Source organism: Falco rusticolus, chromosome 9, assembly GCF_015220075.1.
Source record: "Falco rusticolus isolate bFalRus1 chromosome 9, bFalRus1.pri, whole genome shotgun sequence".
Classification (NCBI taxonomy): domain Eukaryota; kingdom Metazoa; phylum Chordata; class Aves; order Falconiformes; family Falconidae; genus Falco; species Falco rusticolus.
The window spans coordinates 30,888,413-30,910,220 of NC_051195.1; the positions used below are offsets into that span (position 1 = coordinate 30,888,413).

The 21,808-nt window shown below is 44.5% G+C and overlaps 1 protein-coding gene across 1 annotated transcript in view; it reads right to left on the reverse strand.

Moving 5' to 3' along the window:
- Window positions 1–21,808, reverse strand: part of SH3PXD2A (SH3 and PX domains 2A) — a 268,519-nt gene that overhangs the window by 128,633 nt on the left and 118,078 nt on the right. Inside the window, exon 5 of the mRNA XM_037400226.1 lies at window positions 18,516–18,607. Within this exon, the coding sequence (XP_037256123.1) occupies window positions 18,516–18,607 (92 nt within the window). The remainder of the gene's footprint in view (window positions 1–18,515; window positions 18,608–21,808) is intronic.

The following is a 21,808-nucleotide window of genomic DNA, read 5'->3' on the forward strand; positions in this document are numbered from 1 at the left end:
AGTAAATGTAGCACAACAAAACTTCACTCCAGAGTACACAGTAAAATTGAGAAAGAGGGAAAGACGAAAAGATTTAGACACTTAATTTCCATTGAAGGGGAGATGAGTCCTGCTGCAGAAAGAGCTGTGCTTTGCCAAATTCCAAGATACTTTTGTGCTAATTTTCCTCCACAGGGATGATGTGATATCTCCTGTGCCACCTACCAGGCAGGAGGAGGGGGGTTGATGGCTCAACAGAAGAGGTGTAAAATGATGACAGATCCCAGGGGATGCAAAACATTTTGTCTCAAGGATCTGCAAGAACCTTGAGCTTTCATTTGTACAAATGCACTCTGGGTTAGTGGGACAGCAAGGCACTGGTGGGACGTAGAAGTTCCTCAATTTCCCAAGGTGGAGAATGGTTGAAACAGTTCCAGTTTTCTGGTTTCTTGGGCATTTTGTGACACTTTTTTTCCCCACTTCCCTACATTTAATAACATTTATGGCCAAACACAGTACTTTTCATACCTTATATACATTGTGTACCTTGCATACAGCCCCTTCCAGTTCACAAAGATACTGCACGAGCAGGATTTAGTACAGCTGAGTGCTCAAGACAGAAGCCAGGAGTCCTGGCTCTGCGTTTTGTGCTCTAAAACACATCCAGCAGAACCCCATCTCCATACTTAAAGCAAAAGGAAAGAGATGAAAGAACAGCACAAGACGCTGCTTTTGAGAAACGTGCCTCATTTGTTATGATAAAGGAGAGTACTACGGATTAGCTGGCAATACATGGAAGGAGTTGCCCACCTCCCATGCATAATTTCCCAGAAAATGTTTTTACACGTTTAAGATGAGCTGCTACATAAAGCCGTACAAAAGAAAGACTAAAAATGTGACGACAGATTTACTTACATGAGTCTCAGAATGTGAAGATGCCCTTGCTGTTAAAGAACTGGCTCAGAAGCACTGCTCCGCTCTGCTTGCTGAAGCACAGAAAAAGGCTGTTTGTGTTTATCTGCTGCTCTGGGAGGTGGGTCGTGCACTGAGAACAAAAGCTACATGCAAGGGCACATTCTCTCACCCACTGGCACAGGCATGCTCAGGGATGGCTTTGTGGAGGACAAGGTCTATCTTCAGCATCAGTGGCCACAGAGGAGGACAGAGCAGGGGCCCTCTGGTCAGATTGCTTTACGGTATGAATTTCTGGGAAGACCACACATATGGTGACTGCAAGATCTAGTGAGGAGGCACAGAGTAGTAAAGGGTCCTGCGGGAGGAAAAGATGCGCTGAAGCAAGAGCCAGAATGGCGTGGGTAATGGAGCACACGCCAATGGAAAGTCTTAGTAGCTCCTGAGGGGGAGGTCAGGCAGTTAAAGGTCTATGTGAGGCAGATGCGCTCGTGTTAGCTCACAAGTCAACAGGCACAAGAGTTAGGGATGGGAAACAGGACGGGACAGGCAGGGAGAGAACAAAGCCAGCGGGAAGGGCAATGAGCTTTTGACACATCCCTCTTGCACCTGCTTGGGAAGGTAACTCGGACCAGGAAAGCTCTGCTCAAGCTCCAAACTACACAGCTGCCTGACTGCCAGAACGGCCCCAGCCAAACCCCCCTGCGCAAAGAGCCCCGTGGGGCTGGGGGCAGCCCCAACACAAGCTACCCTCCGCCAACACTGCAGTAAGGGACATGGACAACCAGCAGTGGAGGAGGCAGCCAAACTGGAGAGAAGAGGACATCAAGAGACACCAAAGGCTGACTCTGGACAAGGACCTGCAGATGGAATAAGCTGGCCAAGTGTCACAGGGAGTGGAGCCTGCAGCTGCAAATGGACTGGTGTGCCAGGAGCCAGAACAGAGTGTAGACTCCTCAGCAATTTATTTCTCTACAGCAGACTGTGCTCCCAATACTTACAGAGATTTGGTTGAGCAAGAAGAGGGAGACCCAGGAAAGCACCAGCCCTCCCTTCCTCTATGCTCACACTGATCCTTTCCAGAAATACCATGGGGCAGAGTCTGTGCATGAAAGTGGCTGCTTCATCCACATCACAGCTACAGCCCGCCCTGGTCACCACGCTGTCCCAGCAGATGAAGAAGCGTGGGCTGGTCTTTGTGTCTCTTCTACACAGGTATCTGCTGTTCATCTGGGGAGGGTGACTTAGATGAGGTGATTCACCACAGTCTGGGGTAGGGAGACAACAGGGTGAGGTCGATCTTGAGCTAAAGATGCTTACGAGCAAGAGATGAGTGTGGGTTAATTTGGAGGACTGGGGGGCTAGTGATTGAAGCAGAGAATTTAAGGGCATCCTGAATCCTGGTCCCACTGTAACCTACGGCAAATTAGTTCAATGTTTCTTTGCCGCATTTTCCTCAAATGCAGCGCTTTCCAAAAATTGATATGGAAGCTGACCCACTCCTGCAGATCCAGGGCGCTGTGTATCAGCAAGCCAAACTGGTGGTGTGCTAGTGGTGTTCGCAAAGGCAAGTAACAGAGAGTATGCTGAGAGTCACAACATGAAGCTAAAATTCAGACCTTCTGGTTCCTGTTCCAGCCTCGGTGACCATTCAAAAGCACTTTTGCACTTTTGCTTCCTTAGTTCTAAAATAAAACCTGTATTTCACAGTCAAGCTGAGAGAGCGGATTTGTGTTTGGGCTGTACCTTGAGGACTAATGGTGAGGTAATTCTATAGAAGGGCAACGCAGTACTATTGCCGTTACTACTATATGATTCACACGACACTTTCTTTTCAGTATTATTCTTAGGAACAATCCCTGGGAATATTCTGTTTTCACTAAAAAAAGAAAAAAGATAGATTATAGGCAGCTAGGGACAAAAATAATCCCATTCCCCTGTGGTTTGTGCCGTTTAAAGTGACATAATACCTATTTTTGCAAAGACCAATTCCACAAGACAACAACTGACATCTGTCAGCACAAAGAACTTTGGAAAAATAGATGTAATATCATTTTCAAAAAGCTTTAGGAGTGCCTGAGATGATCCAGAGTAAGGGAGCAGGGGGTGGAAGCATGCCCTGTGTGACAGAGCCCAGCCATCTCTCTGGCAGCGTATGAGCAGGGAGTAGTATTTCTAACTAATTTTTAGAGCAGAATCTTGGTTTCGAGCCAGGAGGTTGAAGGGTGAACACAGCAGCACAGGACCAGGCACACAAGGAAGAGTATTTTGTCCCACATTCCCACATTACTGTTCACTGTCCTGGCTACAGTGAAGTGGGAGAAAATGCATGTCGTGTATTCAGCACGGATTGCCATTCCATATAGTGGGCTGAGTTCTCCTCTGCTGAAGTATCTGGTGGTTGGACAGAAGCCACTGAGCTAACATCTGTGTCTCACAACCGACAACAGCTGGAGGCACCAAGAAACTAGCAGACAGTGGGAATTTGCCCCACACAGCACCTGATAAAATAGGAAGGTCTTACTCCTCCTGTATTTCCACTGCATCCTCCATGGTGATCTGCTGGGGAAAACTGTCTGCCAGGATCCAGAGATGCGGGGATCCAGAGGTGTGAGGATGGGCTGAGGCGAGCAGTGGAGCTGAAGGACATGAGCAGACAGAGCAGGGACTGCAGGAGGAGCAGAGGGACGCAGCTGGGGATGCTGGGATTTCACAACATGGAAACCAGGGCAGGATCACTTTTTGCACGTTCTGGCACATCCTGACCCTCATGCAACTGCTACGAAGCATTAAACTTGTCCTGGACTACAACCTGGAGGTAATTTAGACATGTCTGCAATATGGAAAATCCCAAGTCACAGACTCTAGAGTTAGTCTGGGTGTGTTTAGATCTATGTATTTTGCTCTGGGAGCATCTCAAACTCCAGCAAAAACATTGTGTAAAGAAGCAGCCAAGAGAAGGAGCACATTCTGTTTGTGCTGGTGCTGCCCATATAGTTACCGTCACTAACAACCAGTGGGAAATCAGTGAGAGATGCCTGAGACACAGCATCTTCAAAGGGAGATGCTCAGCACACCATCCACTGCTGCCTCATTTATTCTGAAGACTTAAAACAAAAGGTTTGGGGCAACTGCAGATAGGACAAGGCTGAACACGCAAGAGTAAACTTGCTTTTGTTTGTCTATAATATTCATAAGCGCATTATGTAATTTCCTTGGCTTACTGATGCAGCAACTCTGGTTACAAGACAGGATGGGATTTCCTTGAGGTCATTCCCCCAAACTGTGTGAGTTGTTATTTTCCTGGCTCACCCACAAACAGAGTGGGTTTGCTCTTCTAAAACACTAACGTCCGACTGTTGAAAGGTTTTGCCAATCAAAACATTGTGGCCTTACCCCGTTTTAATAATCTAAGGCATCAGTCTCCCCCTTAGTATTTGTTTGATGTGTTCTGCACCCTGCTGAAATATCCCCTCCAGACCTCCCTGCGCTCAGGCTCTGATTGAAGAGAGATGCCATGCATCAGGCCTGCAGCTTTCTCTCTGAAACGTTTAGCAGGGGATGGTGGTAAAATGTATTTATTTTCATGTATTGAGGAAAGACCATATATTCCAGCCTCTTTTTTTTCCATCACTCAGAGATGGGCCTGAGGCCAAAACGGTGCTGCTAAACTTGTTTTCTATTTAAAACCTTCATTTTTATTAATAACCCTTTACAGCCTACACACCAGCACTGCGGGAGTTGCATTTCCGTGTTATGTCATCGTGAACCGTTATGTATTTAATTCCTGTACCCACAAACCCATATGGACATCATTAAACACGCACCGTACAGTATTAAAACTGTGTTCCATAAAGTGTGATTTAGAAAAAAAAAAAAAAAAAGACCTATGAAGTGTGGATTTTTTTTTTTCCTAAGGTCATGGGAAAATTAAGAAGTAGGGGAGAGAGAAAAGGTTCAGCGGTGCTGCGGGTTAGCTCATAGCTCTCCGTGCCTGCAGACTGAAAACTCAGCCCACCTTATCCACCATGGATGACTAATTACCCAGTAACTTCAGGCCAGAGATTACGAATTTCTGTTTGGCAGACCACAGAGACAACTTTTACAAAAATTACAGGTTACAAACCGGCACAAGGCCTTGATGATTTTATTTCTGCCAAATTAAGTTTCCATCACTTCTTCTGAAAAAAGATGCCTTTATTGGGGCAAAAGAGCAGGTTTCCCCATCTTTCTGAGGGTTAGTTATCAGGGGCACTAACACAGGTGAGAGTAGACACTCACCCCATGCACAATGTGTCTGTTGCACATGGTTTACTCCCTGTTTCTGTTATGGCCCCAGCTTGGCTTGTCCTCGTTGTAGTCTATGCTAGCAGCAAATCCAGCAATCGGGCAACTTCTGCAAGGCAGCAAGAGCACACCTACCCTCAGCCTCAGGATCTTGTCTGTGTCCAGAACACTCCTGTCATCCCTCTGTTATCTCTTATGTGGGATTGGGGATGACAAGATACGGGAAAGAGAGAAACTGATGGAAGAAGTACAACAGAGAGCAAATAAACCCAGCATACAGAGCACCAGTGGGACAAATAGGAATGAGTGTAGCTGTGCTGGGGGAAGCAGGACAGAACGTATTGAGAAGGAAGAAAACAATACCCAAAGGTTTTTGAGGATAATGAAAAAACCCAGAGTCAGTTAAAAATGACACAAGAAAAGGTATGTCAATATGAGGCAGAGAAGCTGATGCAGTCAGGGACGGTAAGAAAGCAAAAAGAAAGCAAGAGGTAAGAACAAAGCACAAATTTAAAATGTCCAGTAAAAGTTGTATATATTTATGTATGTAAAACAGGAGACAATAAGTCAATTGCCTATAATACACACTACAGAGCTTATGATGACCCTCATACTGTAAAAACCTGTCAGATACTATTTTCGCTGTGGTTTGTTCGCTTCAGCTAGTACTTGCTCCACAAATGTCCATCTCCAGACAAGACAGGTTAACATGATCTGCAGAGGTAAACTGATGAATGAACCTCCTTTATATCCCAGCCCTCTCCAGAATTTTTCATTCCCATCAAACACACACATGAATACACACACAAGTAACATTGAATGCACGTGTGCTCCCGTTAAGTTCAATACAGTTACTCACTGTGTAGAAAACTACCCATGTGCATAAATGTTTGGAGGAGGTGGACTACTCATAGGATGAGGCTGAGGCTGACAGCAAGTTTTGTGTTATCTAGCTGCATTAGTCTGGAGCTGAAATGTTTTTGACGTGTGTCTCTGTAGGGTTGTGTAATTCTTCATTCAAATCAGGAATCTGCTTTAATGTTTTGAAAATAAAGCCTTAAAAGAAGACACAGACACAACTGGCAAAACTTCAGGAAACTTGCAAAGGACCATTAGAGCCCCAAGCTGTTAAATGGTACATTTTGGGTCAGTGCTCTCTTAAACTGACAGTCACATCTCCTACTTATACAGCTCCCTGGCATGTAAGTGTATCTGAACTGAAAGCATCTGAAATGGAGATAAGATTGGAAATCTTCTGAGCACATACTAGGATAGACAAAATCATAGCAAAAAGCAACACTTCTTGGTTAAAGCCAAAAATTCTCTGATCACTGGTATTAATTCAGTCTTGCCTCACAAACTTTATTTATCTTGCCAGGGATCAGGACTTATTGGGCACTAAACCAGGGCCTCAGTAGCCTGTAGCCCTTTCAACAACAACAACAACAAAATATAAAACACTTGTCATAAATCTGCACGAACAAAATTTTCTGATTTATGAAGATGCTGAATGATTGAGGTAAGAGCATATTTTTAAAAAAAGCCTTAAGAGAAAGCAGACAAAAAAGGAAGGAAAAAAAGGTTGTAATTATATAATGCACTGGAGACCAGCCTTCCATAAGAAGAGGGGGAAAGGGACTCCTCTTACAATGCCTATTTCATCCCTTGCCTAATAACCCAAAAGCACCTAACTTTCAAAGCACTGTGTTTTTTCATAGGCTGGAAGCACCACAAAGCATCCTTCATCAGCCTGCCCTTTTGGCAGTTCTCCTCCAAATGCAAATGCTACATCTGGAAAAGGCAGGAATCCTCTCTCCTGCCTGAAAGCCTCCTTTTATCTCCGTCCTCTGCAGAACTCCTACTTCTCGCAACTACTCACTCCAACATACTACTTTATTGAAGGCATTCAAGGTTTTCTCCTCATACGCTGAATGCCTGCCTCTTCTTAAAGTCCCAGCTCACCTTCGGAGCCCTCTCGCTAGTTAGCGTGGGTCACCCTGCCATCCCTCAGCCAAGCATCCGTTAAACAAACTCCTCCTGGATGCACAGATGAGCATGAAAACGATAACAATGAAGATTAACAGAAGCTTATTTGTCAGGCCTGGAAAGAAGAGCATCTCACTAGCTGGTATGCCCTGTGCAATTCAGCCGCCGGGTGTTCCTCCTCCCCCCAGGGGATGACACTGATGCATCATGAACATTAATAACACTGTTAGTGCGCGTCCAACAGAGCCCTGCTTTGTGCCTTGAGACAACCCAGCAAACAATCAGATATTTTTCCACTGACCTCTTGCTGGAAGAGTTTAAAGCTGTTTGCAGGGATGTGAATGACTCTTGCAGCTTTCTCTAGTTGCTCCTGGCCCTTAGTTCACTATAAAGATATGTATGGAGGTGAAGGTACTAATCCAGAGCCAGTAAGACGCCTCAGCACCCAGGTTACTGGCTACAAAGACTGCAAAGGTTATGTGTAAGCTGAAGAACCTTATTTTTGGGACCGCAGAAAAGAAAGCGCTCAGTTTTGTTACCCACATTGTTCCCCAAACTTGGGAGCTGTATTGCTAAAATGTCCCACACTGTAGCAAGAAAAGTAGAACATTGGCAAGATGTACTGGCCCCCACCACAGAGTAAAAGCTACGTAAGTTACTCAGCCTGCACACCTTCTTTGCATGTGCCCTTATTTTCAAGAGGTTGATGACAGCCTTACACCCCACCTTCTGCTCCTAAGTTCAGAATAGCTGAAACAATTTTCCTCACCTGGGGTGAAAATTGCTGGTACCACAGTGCTGTGGTTGGGCTTTTTCACAGAGAAACCCTCTCTGCTCCTCTTTTATTCAGCAAATATTCATAATGCCCCAAACAAGTGTTGCACCAGCACTTGCTCTTTCATGTGTTCATGAGCCCTTTCTTTGCTCGCCAGATGCTGGCAGGGGAGAAAGGGATCTGCCACGTGGATGATGCTCTCTCCCAGAGCTGCCCGCTGGAAAAGTAAGGGATTCAGTAGGCATCACCAGACACACTGCAGCACTATGAACGGCAGATCAAGTCCCAACCACACAGCACCCAGAGACCTGAACACCATTGCAGAAAGGGTCACCTGCAAAGCCATCTCTTGGATGTCTTTGCACATGTCTGCTCACTGCTCTAGTAAGGCTGATGAAAACTATCCGAAATTGTGGGGTTTGGGACCATGTTTCAACAAGAACCATTCATTTTTGGTAGCACATTTTCATGAAAAGCTGTTCTTTTAGCCAGATTTAGAGGATAACCAACATCTCCACAAAATAGTGCATTCTGATTGAAATATGAAGATTAATTTAATCTTAACATCCTCAAGATTGCTACTACAGCTCCCCTTGCAAGAGAGGACAACATTGGTGAGGTTCTAATCATTAGAAAAAGGACTGAGACCAGCAACCTATCCACAGGGAGCAGCAAATTACTAATTCCCTAGTGAACCAGGACAGCTTCAAGTCTCTGATGAACGCTGTCTCTGGTACGAGTCACTCACACTTCATTCCCAGCACACTTGGATGGGAAAGGAAAAGCTTTATCTGTTAGATATGGTGCCCCTCCATCCTAACCCCACAGCTGTTGCAATGGGTCTCTTCTCATAAAGCAAAATGGACATTTTTTGGCCCCAAACATTCAACATTTTCTTCTCCTTTCGTATTTTCATGCACTAGATATCTCAGGTTACTAGTGATTTTTTTTGCGGTGGTTCCCAAATGAGCCTGAACTGCTCTGATTTTTCAAACCCACAAGACTGTAATTGAAAGCAAATGTAATCAGACATATACAATGTTCTGAGGTTCACCACAGTGCACTGCAGTCAGCATTACTGGAGTGGCTATTAAAACTCCTTGGAACTGAGAAGCAAATACAGCTTGCAAGAATCCAGCAAATAACCAGCATTTATTAGATTAAACTAAAGTATTGCAAAGCCACAGTCAATCCTCTATTCAGAATGTATCCGAGGTCTGTTTAAATGAACATCTTTCCTGAGCTTAGGCCAATTGTTTTAAGAGATGTGACTGGAAAAAAGTAAAGCATTCTACTTTTAACACAACAAATTCTGCAATCCTTAAATCAGCGTAAATCTCAAATAGTCCATTACTGTCAGCAGGGTTGTTCCAATCAAACTCTGCATAACTGGAAAAAGAAAGTGGCCAAAAGACAAAGGGTATCTCTGAACCCAGACACACAGCTCTAGCTAGAGATAAGCAGTAGCAAATCCCTTCCATAAACCTCCCAACAAAATGCCAGCATTAAAAGGAGGGGTGAGGGGTGTTTAATTGAATTCCCACTGGCACTTGAGCCTGCACTTAAAAGCAGGTCTAGGGTTATCTGTGAAATTTCAATTAAATCAAAAGCTTTGATAACATGATAAGTCACTCCCGAGTTTGGAGTCAAAACATGTTGCTATTTGATCCTCTGCTTGTGTTTCTGGGAAAGCACGCATGAAAGACAGTCAGCTGCAGACCAGTCAAGAAGATGGAAAGGGTGGAAATGAATCTACCGATAGATCACTGTGTCTCCTACAGCCAGAGCCACTTGAGGTCTAGTATTTTTTATACATCCTAAGTCCTAAAGAAGGCATCCCATTTCTCAAGAGACACAAGGACAGAGCAAAATAGATCATCCCAGATGCATGCAGCATTCCAGGGGATAGGTCCCTGCTGCCACCAACGTTTTTTCTCTCCAAGCTTGCTACAAGCAAGATTTTAAGCAGCAACAGCACTGGGAGCTGCATGCAGAACTCTGTGGACATGAACCACCAAGTCCTGTGTATGTAATGAAATGGATTTCCAGTGCAAACCCTTTGGTGGCGTGGGGTGAACAGGTGAAGCCAGGTGCACCAAACAAGAACTGTCTAACATGCTGTTATGATACAGCCAAGCCAGAAAGGAAGCCCAGCTGTCATCCTAACTCAAAGCAGGAGGCAGTGGCTCTCCAGAGACCTGATGACTTGTTTTACTTGTTTTACAGCACTCTGATTACTAACGCTGCTTCCTCCTTTCTCTTCAGTAGCAACTGCTGGATGCTAAGGGCAGTACCACAGACTCTCAGAGTTCAGAGTCCTGTTTACCAAGGAACACCACCTCTACCTCCTCGTGTTTAGACAGAAATGCTTCACCTTAAATAAATGTGAGATGTCAACTCCACCTGCCCTGTAGTCAACAGCATTAGATCACATTTTAAGCAATGCCCTCCCTTGTGATGTATAGTTCAGCCTGATAAAACCCTATCAAATGTAATGGGATGTCTTACGTTGCACCCAACCAGTTCAGAATTGCATATAGGGTTCCAGTAGTCACGTGTCCATGAGAAAAACACTCTATTTATAACTGGCGAGGCTACCAGTCCTTAACAGCATTAAAAATAAAGGGACTCCAGATAAGCAATGTCAAAGTCACATAGTGATCAACAATAGGAAGAGCAGAGCACTGAAAAGTCCCATCCGACCCCAGGCGCCTGTGGGAGATAATTTATCACCCTGGAAGCAAAGACACCATCCAGCACATCTGTCCCTAGTGCCCTCCTCTTTGGAGTGGAAAAAGATCTTCATTAAACAATAGTGCGACCATACTAAATGTAGACATAGCAATGAGAAGCTGGATTCTTCTCCATGATATAATTGTATTTGTAACATAAGCTGCCTATTCCTGTTTTTCAGAGATGTGACACACAGAGGACAAAACAGGCTATATTCAATTCTGTCACGTTAGTGCAAAAACTCCACCCCATCTCCTCCAGCCTGGCAGGTCATGAGTCAACGGTGACAGACAGCTCAGTGCATGCAATTAACCTGCTAGCGGGGGCTCACCAGAACAAGAAATCCAGATTAGAAGAGGAAGTCCCCATCCCCCTTCCTCTCCTCAGTTCAAGCCTTATGCACTAAGCACGGCAGGACCAGACACTCTCTTCTGCATGGACCTAAATATCTCTTTCGTGTTTATTGGCACGGGTGATTCAACCTATGGGCTGCTCCTGCTTTGGGGTCTCAAACCAAGCATGGCCAGTTTTTAAGCAGAGATATTCAGAAGATCCTGTGGCACTGAGCTAAACATTTCTAGAAGTGAGGGCTCAAGGATAATGGGTGCCCTAAAAACTTCACAACAAGTTTGATAACACCTGAATCCAGTTATTTAGGTTCTGCTCCGATCCCACCTCATTAGCCTGGCTTTACCCCACTGCCAGATGAATAAATTTGTTCTTTCAGCTCCCTAACCAGTTTTGCATATAGAAGCACCAGCAGAAAAGGCTTTCCTGACAGATTTTGGAAGTAATGTTTCCTCCAACGTTGACTGATGATTTTAAAAACAAATTGTTTTTCTAACTGGTCATTTCTAGAATCATATTAATGAAGGAACAGGGTTTCTTTATTAGAATCAAATCCTCTTAGCCAATGTCTGAAACCGTACACTGCAGATGCAGCCAGATGTGAGAGGCCTTTCCAACATCACAAAATACGTCAGTAAGACAGTAAGGAGCAGATTTCCCAAACCCTTGCATTAAACGCTAAACTACTCTTCTCCAGAAGGAAGGAATTTCATGGGTTAAGTTAAATATTAAGCAAACTATTACTTTCTAATCTACAAAATAGGTCTTGGCAAATTATCAGCAGTGATTGTTCCTTTAGGATATGAACAAAAATTACTGGACAGGAAAAAAGCCCTCAAGCCAATGGGCCTGGCATTTAGTTTTTCTAAAGGCATGATCTCTGCATTTCAAAACATCTCTTCAGTCCCAACTCTTCTACAGAGAAAGAAAAAAAAAAAACAACCCACCAGTCCTGAATTTGTGTTCATAAATAGTAAACTTTTACTAGCACTGACACTACCGTTGTGTTTGGCCCCGGCCAGGCAGTGTCTGGTGCCACTGCTGAAGCAGCAGCGTGTGAGCAAGGCTCTGATCTCGGCCACATTCTGACGGATTTCAGAGAAGCCTGGTTATTCTTAACCCATCCTGTGCCCATGACAGCATACCGCTTTCAAGCCTCGCAGCACGCGCAAAACCAATCCAGGCAAAAGCTATTCCTGGACACTTGGCCACCAGTGCCAAGCATCAGAACACTGAACTCTCTTTGCTCCTCTCAGCCCTGTGTCCTTTCACAGTCAGACCTACAAAGCATGAGCAAATCCAAATGTGATATTCAAGGCAAGAAATAAAAGCTCTTGCTGTACAATAACAGCAGTAACATATGTTGTTCCAACTGCAGTTCTTCTGCATCTTTTTATGGTTGCTGAACCTATTTCATTTAATGGGCTTTCTGCTTCCCCCCAAGTTTATTGTTTGATATTTATCTATATATAATATTTTTTTAAAATTTTCTGGACGAGTAGCAAAAACATTCAAATCTTCTCCCAGGAAGGCTGACTTACTTTCTGGTATCACTGATGCTGCAGCCAGTAGCAAATTTCAATATCCTTCATTTGATAAGCCAGCACAAACTGTTTATATGTTGCAAACAAAAGGGAAAGCTCCATGTCAAACCAAAGAGGACAAGTAATGCATCTGTTATTTCCTTTTTTTCCATTCCTAGAGACTCCTCCATCCTTGCACTGGCTTAGTTTATTTAAGATAATGATCTCTAAGCAAGACCTTCCCAAAGACCATGATAATAAGCATTGATGAAAGGCAGCGTACACTGTCAGTGTATCTAGAGCCCCATCTGACAAAGGCCAGGTCCCAGGGACTGAGCTCCTGCTCTCCAGGTCAGAGGGGGCACAACTGGGACTCAGCCACTCTTCACTCCTCTATTTCTGGGGCACAAGGCTGCCTGACCTCTCAGCCACTGATTTATGACAGCCCCACACTGTAAGCACTTCCTCGATTCAGAAGCTGAAAAAACATCTTCATGCAAATTTAGGTGCTGAGGCCAAATATTTCTAGTAAATACAGCCCTAAAACAGACATGTTTGAGAAACTAAACACAGGTGCTCTACTACACCGTCTTTATTCAGAGCTTTTGCTGCTCTGTGTTTTACAATTTACTTCCCAGCTGATAAATCCCATAAAAATAAAACTTCCATCTCTTTTTGATTTTGTATTTCTTAGGGAAATTAATTTCCATTCTGCATCTCTCAAGTGGAATGAATTTCCCTAATAAAATGTGTGCATTCAGCAGTCGCAATACCACTGCCAAGTGCAGACTGTAGCACTGATTGTCACGAAGTGGTGCTGACCACATTCCTAAATGATGTGAAAATTATCTGTACTGTAAGTCCTGTAAGAAAGAGCAACCACAAAAAAAAGAATGACAGTCTTGCTCACAGCACATCTGCTCAGAGACTCAACTATCAAATGTGTTCGGAAATGCAATTCTAAAACGGATGAATTATAAGAGAAATGTAAGGGATGAAATACAGAGAAAATATTTGCATAATATCAAACAAATCAGAATAAATACAGATATTTTACAGATGAAAAATTTTCCTCCTCTACAATTAGGTAATTGAATTGTTATTACAGGGCAGATCAGAGTACATCTGGGAAACAGAAATAGTTGTATGTAAACACAGTTGTGCTTATGGATAGAAAAAAGCATATTAGGGAACTGTGCTTTAGCACTGGTACATGCATAAGCTAAAGCAAGCTTCCTTAACGTGGTCGCTGCATTACCCTGGCAACTTCTTTCTGGTTTCCTTATCAGAAATTTAATGCATGAAGAAGAAAGGGAGAATCCAGCTTCCATTTTACAGCGGTTGCCTGGCATCTGAGTATCTGAGTGTTACACCAGTATTTATGTGATAGAGATACGATCAGTAAAGCTCATGGCTACAGACCACAATAAAGCATATCTGTTCTTCAGTAAAGGCACCTTCAGCAATAACTCCATTTTCTGCATCAGCCCTCATAGTATTATGTCATACACCTAACAAGTTTCCTAGTTTTTCTGGATTTGCATGTTGTTTGAAAATCGCTTTATAATTCTTACAGGAAAAATACTTCCAACTATTGAATACTGCTTTAAATTCAGTTGTTAATGTTAATAGTGATGGTTGAAACAGAAATCTCGTTTCAGCCTGTACGCATTTCTGCAGACAGAGTACTGGAGAACTGAATCCTTGGCTTTTACTGGATCCAGACCCAGAAAGAAAAAACTCATGAGTGGTCTGGCTGCGATACTTTGAACCTAATGCAAAAAAGCCCTAAAAGCAGTGGACCATATGCAATGTCAAATTGATTAATCCTACTCTTTGGCTATTTCTGTTATTTCTAGTAAAAAAGAATCATTAAAAAAATGGTTTCTGAGATTTTGTTTGTTGACTATGAGCCCTGGCCTGACCTCAGCCTTGAATTTAAATCCCCAGTAGAAGTCTGAAATTAATCCACCTCTGGCTTAGTTATCAGTAATTATAATTATTAACAGAAGTATCCAGTAAATGAATGGCTTTCAGTAACATGGTGTTTTAACTTAGAATAATGGATAAATAAAAATGCACTTCCTTCTTACCTTGCAGTACCCTTTTCCCATAGCAATGCAGGATCTGATCCGGGCATGGTAAAACACACAAGCCCAGTCATTTGCCTGTATACATATGCATTTGTATACATATGCATTTGCTCAAACACTAAAATTCCACATATTACAAATGTAAGACATCAAAAACTGCTCCTCCTGTACCAGACTTGACTGTTTAAAGCTTGCTTTCTCCGAAGCTAATCAGTGGAATGGAGTGAGAGCAGCAGAAGCAGCTGCCCTGGGAACACTCGCACTGGAGCTCCAAACCCCACCTTGCACATCAGTGCCCACAACATGTGCAGGCTCCCTTGCAAAGACCACACTTGCACCACGTGAAATTGTCCGAGAGAGCTCCCAGACTATCCCACAGATGGATTCAGTGTCCTCCTATGGTTTCTTCCACGCAGCATGAAGCAAATCTGCTGTTGGGAGCTATCTGACCTGGAGCTAGCTCCACTGCCCATGAGCACTCAGCGAGGACTGTCAGCTGGTTCAAATGCTGTGATTTCTTGAGACATCTCTCCAGCTATCTGCCTGTGAGCTGCTGTACCCAGAAAAGGTTTAATGGGGCTGAAAGGAATACCTTCTGCCTATTGTCACAGGACCCGAAGCCTGGGCCATCACCAAAACAGGAAACAGAAAACCTAAGCTGCGAATCCAGCAAAACAAATTGGCTGGATTATAAGAGTGTTGGGAAAGCCCAGCTTTTGTTATAGCTGGATTGCGTGCTGCTCAGCGCCACGGGCAATCAGAGCACAGCAGCGGTAGGAAATGACCCTGCAGGGTGCAGCCTGCAAGCCAAACATGGCATAACCCAGAGAGGACAGGAGATAGAAGCAGCGAGAAGGCAAGGGTAGGGCCGATGAGGATCATAAGGAAGAAGCCAGGAACGCATCTGTAAAAGTGCCTAAGGGACTACAGGGAAATGTTGGTTTCTTTTAGGACAATAGGCACAGAATTGAAGGGCACAGCTCTGCAGCTGAATTACTGCAGTAATACACAAATTACTGCACATGCGTTGTCACAAGCCATGGCTCAGCAATTAAGGGGTTGGATAGCTCTCCACGCATCCCAGCTGCAAGATAAACCAGACATTTTGTGCCTCCTCCCTCGAGGTTTAAGCTTCCATGTTTTTTTTTGCCTGGGAGCATGTGTTCAGTCACTGCTCTGCAGACATGGAATAATTCAATAGACTCTCTGGGCTCAACAACCCAAGTGCCATGGGATTAAGGCTACACTCTTGAAAGTTAGTTAACTAAACTCTAGATCAGACTTTGTCTTATGAGGCTGAGCTACTGCAGAAAAATAGAGCAGGTGATCATGCAACTAATGACCATCTCATTGTGCACTGAAAGAAGACATTAAGGTGGCACAAGCAACTCCGTTCTGCCATCCCTTGGTGGCTCAGTCCCTGGCTTTGCAATGTTTGTTCTCCTTTAACCCAGCCAGCTGAATGCCACGTCTACACTGACAGATCAATATGCAAACCTCTTCTGCACTGAGGGCTGAAAGAAGCAGCTGAAGAAATAGATAAAATAATCAGGGTAGTCTAGAAGCTGCCCCCAGGCTATACTCCTACCACCCCCAGTGAGATGAATGATGGACCATGAGGTCCAGGGAAGACTGAATGCACAGGGCTTGGGCACCACTGGCTCATGGCTTCTGGAAGGACTTGGCAGAGTAGCCAAGTCAAATGAAGAATTAATCGGGGATTCCTCTGGCTGATCGTGCTCCTTCCTGCAGTGACTGCTGAGGCCGAGAATCGCCCTGGAGGTGTCCTTCCCCTGGACCCTACACAGTGGTCCAGTACACCCCAGATCTCCTCCCTTCCCCCTCATTTCACAGAAGAAAAACACCAAGATGTTTCCGTTGGCTTTTACATCATCTTTTTGTAGAGACTAATCTTCAGTTTCAACAATACATCTTTTGTGAAGCACTCCCAGCAGAAACCTTAGACACCTTCCCTAAGATCTGTTTGCTTACAGAAGACGAGGTAGGATTTGTTTAAACCCAGCTAGATTAATGTCTTGCAGACATTAGTGAAGTGAGATTTAATCAGGTTATTGCTCTACATTTTCCAGGGAAATAAATCACACTTATTACTAGGTTGGAATAAGATGCAAGGCTTGGGCTGAGAACATGTAGTCTTTTTTGTTTTTCCAGCGGGGGGGAGTGAATGGATAACTTGAAAATTGCTGCAAGGCTGTCGAACAGGGAGCTCAGCAAAAGGCCCTCAACAACTTGTAAGAGGGAAAAGAGAAGGCAAGCCATAATGACTAGTGCCAGCCCAGGGGTGAGCCCTGGTCCCCGTTCCCTGCCTGGTGGAGGTCCAGTCCTGACTCCGTTTTACTCAGCCCTAACACTGCAGGGTCCATGTCAGTACAGAAAGCAGACAGGAGTGTTAAACAGCATTTAAAGCAGACTTCTGAGGTCCATTTGAGACCCTCCAAGGTGAACTCTCCCATAACCCGGGGGACCTCACTCCTCTCCTGGCACATGGGGCTGTCTCCTTGCATCAGAGGGGTGGCTGTGGGATCAAGCAACCCTTGCAAACCTCCTTACAGATCCTAAATGGAAACTCTGATGGTCAGCAGGTCTCAAGAGTGTAGGCATATCCTGCTGCAATGGTTTCTAGGTTTGCAATACGTGCTTAACAATGAACATGTAACTGTTATTCACCCCACACATTTTTCTAAACCAAGGTTGGCTAGAAAAAGGAAGAAAAAAAAAGAAGCAGACCTCTTTCCAGCCCTTTGATTTAAAAACTGCTCTTTTTCTCATTCAAAAAACAAAAAAGACTTCGCGCTCAGCTATGCTAGCAGTGTTTTCTTTAGTGCAAATGCTAATACATCCCCTTATATAAAACCACTTATGTGCAAGAGACAAAGTTTGGGAAATCAAACTGCAAATGTCCTCTCCTCTACACCAGCATGGGAACAGACAGCTGAAGCCAATACAAATCTTTCTGCAAACTACAGGTTTGCATGTGCTGAAGTGCCCAAAACCCAAAAGCTTCACATCCATTTTCCCTTCCCCAACAGGCTGTGCAAACACTGAAGAAAGCAAATTACGATAACACAGCCCGCAATCAAGTTTCAAATTGTGCAACAAAGCAGCACAAAACACGATGGGACTGAGTCAAAATCTTATTGCCGAGCACAATAAAATATATCCTGTTCTGTATGAAGGAGAAAAGGAAATATCAGGTGAGGCAGCACAGTTGCTTGCAAATACCCTCCTGCCAATGCTTCCCCTGGATATATCAGTCCTGTGAACCCTGACTGCATCAGCATGAATCAGCCTGTCTGCTCCAAGGTAAAGGCTACGATTCCGTTTCATGTTCAGTGGGAACTCTTTTTCCCAGCCTTTTCTTGGCTTCCTGCTTAGAAAGAATAGACTCTCCAGAGACAATTTTGGATCTGGACCACAATCTTGCACTCCCTTCAGATGCCTAAGTATCTCTGGGCAGGAGTACATTTAAAGAAGCAGCTGGTAATTATGAGCCAAGTGCTTACTGGCAGGATTTCCCCCTGCTGCTGAGCCAATGCCTTTGGGAACTGAATGACTCTTTGGTGATAATTATCAGCTAAAAGCCACAAGCCAGGGGAGGTTCCCTCATTAGAACCATAAGCAAGAAACACTGCAAAGGTGGGTGGAGGATGGCTGAAAATTGTGTCTGAGGGCTGCCTAACTCCCCTGTCCTCCACACACCAGATGTAGCTGTACGTAACTGCTGGGCATTTTCTAGGCAGTGCTTGCAAGCTACAAAATCCGTTTCCACACCTACAGCAGTAATAAAAGCAAATGACCTTTTCCTTCCAGCTAATCAAAACGAACTGAGCAGCACTGGAAATCCATCACAGCACTTACTCTTTTGGAGGGTTAAGGTCTTCTGGGCGAGCCTCAAAGAACCTGAAGACTTCATCGCACTGTGAAATGTGAGGAGGAAGCCGAACCAGGGCCTGCAAAATAAAACAGGGAGGGAGGAGGATTTAGAAAAGTCAGGTTCAAAACAGGCCTCAAACGTCTAAACTACGAAGCAAGAGGTGGTAAAACAGTTCTGACAGGGGGAAGGGAATACAAAAAGCAGGTATCACGCCTGGCTACTTAATTGAGAAGAAAGGAAATAGCATGTCTTGACTCCAAATGTCAAGTAGGATGCAATGAACTTGCAATGAGACAAGCAACAGTTCTTAGAGTCAGCCAATGTAAATTCTTTGCCGTGTGTACAAGAACAGAATTTGGTCCACATGTGCAAAACAGTAACACTGAGTAGATAAGTGTTCTGTAACCAGGACAGTCTCCATGACTAGTGTTTGCACAGTACCTCAAACAATGCAGTTAGGGCTTACAGGTTTCATGTCAATGCACACAAACTCAGGTAGTGAAAATCAACAGACTCAACACCCACTAATACAACAGATTAATGTGCTCCATAAAGTTTTCTGTTAAACACTGTCAACAGAAAAAGCAAAGTTTGCTAAAAAAACCCCCAACCAACCAAATCAAACAACAATTTACTCTGAAATTAACAGGAAAGACAGTTTAAGTGCCTGGAAAAAAAAAACAGGCAGAGAGGCTATTTCTCCATGAAGAAGGCTTCGCAGCACCTCCTGGCTAACAATGTCCACACACTCCGCAGGGCGCAGGTACGCAGCGCTTGTCGCACTCAGCAGTATTTAAGCACACTTTGAGAAGCAACCGCATTATGCTGAAGTGTACTGGGAAGTGAGACTTCAAACCAAGGAGACAAGCACACAAGGCAGAAACACACTACGAATTTGCTGTTCAGAATCGAGCCTGATGGTACCAAAAGACACCAAAGAGCTGTCCCCAGCCCACAGAAATGGGACAGCAACTGTAAGTGACATGACTCTGAGATTGCCTCCAGAAATGACCAGCAGGAGAGGAAAAGAGATTGGCGCTCACCTCCTCTTGTGCTAAGTTTTTATTGAAAACAGGCCACAGGTTAAATATAGACCAAGCTTCTTAGAGGCGCCATAAACCTGTTTGACAAAATGAGATTGTCTGGCTCTTCTGCTAGTTGCAAGTAGGACAAACAATGTGGAAAGACGGATAAAAACAGCACTAGAGCTAAATGAAGGTGCATTAGGTTGAACTGGTTATACTAAGCCATGAGACATCTGATTGATCTTGGTCAGACACACCAGAAGGCCCGGCCAAAGCACAAAGGCAGAACAGGGCAGTTGGTTACCCTCATGGCTGTTTTTAATCAGGCTTTAGAAGTGGCCAGATTTGTTCCAAGACCACTCCTGCTTGGAGGTGTGAAGGAAAATGCTGAAAAATGAAAAAATACTGCTCTGGAACTGCAGGTCTCCAGTATTACATTGATGGGGTCTTGTTTCAAAGGCAGCCTGAAACCCAAAGCCAAGTGCTTCTACACCTACAGCTCTCCTTTCCCTTGTGGAGGTACGTTATAAAAACACAAGGAAAATCCATTTGTTATCAGCAGGCTGTGATGGTCACATGGAGCTGCACTACAGAACAGAAAAAGATACCTTGCAATAAGGAAGCAGCACCAGATGCAGAAGCCAGGCAACTGCCTGTTGGGTCCAAGTGCTGGGGCACAGAGTACTGCTGGTTGCTGCACTAACACAAGGGGAAACACAACAGGTGGAAAACTCAAGTGCTTTAATTTGAATGAAGGATGCCCTGATCCCCACTGCTATCCACTCGATCATGCCTAAAAGCGTAACAAAGGCGTGAGCTCTCTGCCTGTATTCCTAGTGTGCACAAAGGCACGCATCCAGCTGCCAAATCAGGGCTAACCCTGGGAAGTCAAGAACTGCCCAGGAATAGCAACAATCTCAGCACACTGAAAGAGAAAGAAATGCCTCACCACCACAGGCAAACCAGGACACAGACAACATTAAAGCACGTTTTATTCATCTCTGTCTCAAGCAGGAGACAGACATACATAGAGAAGCAATGCTGTCTAACCAACAGTGGATGGGGCTGAGATTTAGTGATGTCTCTATTACTAATGCCCTTCTCGGTTTGGGCAGGTTACTAACCTCTTTCCATCAAATTCAGGAGGGCTGTATCTTCAGTTACCCATTTACAATGCTAAGCAGTAACACTTACCTAATCCACAGAAAGGTTATGAGGCCCAAATATTTAAAATCTACAGTGTGTTTTGAAATCTCAAAGGGCTTGATCCTGTGCAGTCAATGGGGCAAGAGCAAGCGCTGCAAATGATACATATCGTTACTAGAGAAATGCAAATACCCAACTCATAGCTATCGTGGGGGGTCCTGGACATAAGATGCTTTCTCAAAGAATCACCACTTCCCTAGAGGTCGCAGGCGTTCACCCTGCCCAAAACCAGGCCACAGCTGTCAATGCTCAGCTGGAGCACAGAGTGGATTTTCAGTGATGGAGGAACACAAATCCTAACAAGCTGCTATGGAGATTTGTGTTTCTAAATCAAGGGAAGCTTTAGGAAACCTGAAACCCCCTGAAGCAGCGGTCTGCTGCCTGGAAATCTCCAGGAGCACCGTGGTCCTGCCAGGTTGAAGGAGGATAACTGAAAAGCACCTCCAGGACTCCAGGCTTTTGCAGGCAGCAGATAAAAATCAGCCAAAGCCATTTCCACACCCAGGCATCCACCTTCCCACCCTGGGGCAGGACTGGCTCTCCTGCTTCTGAATCACCTCCCAGAGTACTGCAATTTTCAGCCCTGTGCACAGAGGTGGAATGAAATCCACCCGGTGGTAACTTGCCGATGCATGTTTTTGGGGGAACTCGGGTGTGAAGTCTGCAGCCAGTCAATTTTTACTTGTTTTTGTTAAGGAACAAAACCCTAAGAAGCAGTAAGAAACACTAAGAAAGGGTTAGGAAGAGCAAACGAGGGTGTAAAACCACACGGAGTTAGTCTATTGATTTTGGACAGTGGCAGGGACCAGAAATACTGGTTTGAGAAACAAATGTCTCTTCAGCAAACACACAACATCCACCCAGGAGCAAGCCAAGTCCAACATGATTCCAGTGAGCGAACAAAAAGTGCATTGAGGAGATGAGGGACACTGCTGTCACTCTGCAAGGGGAAAAATGCAAGTTTCTGGCATTTCCAGCAAGACGGTTCCAGGGCAGAGCTGCAACAGCCTGAAAGACTGCAGGGTCAAGGAAAGAAGGGTAAAGAA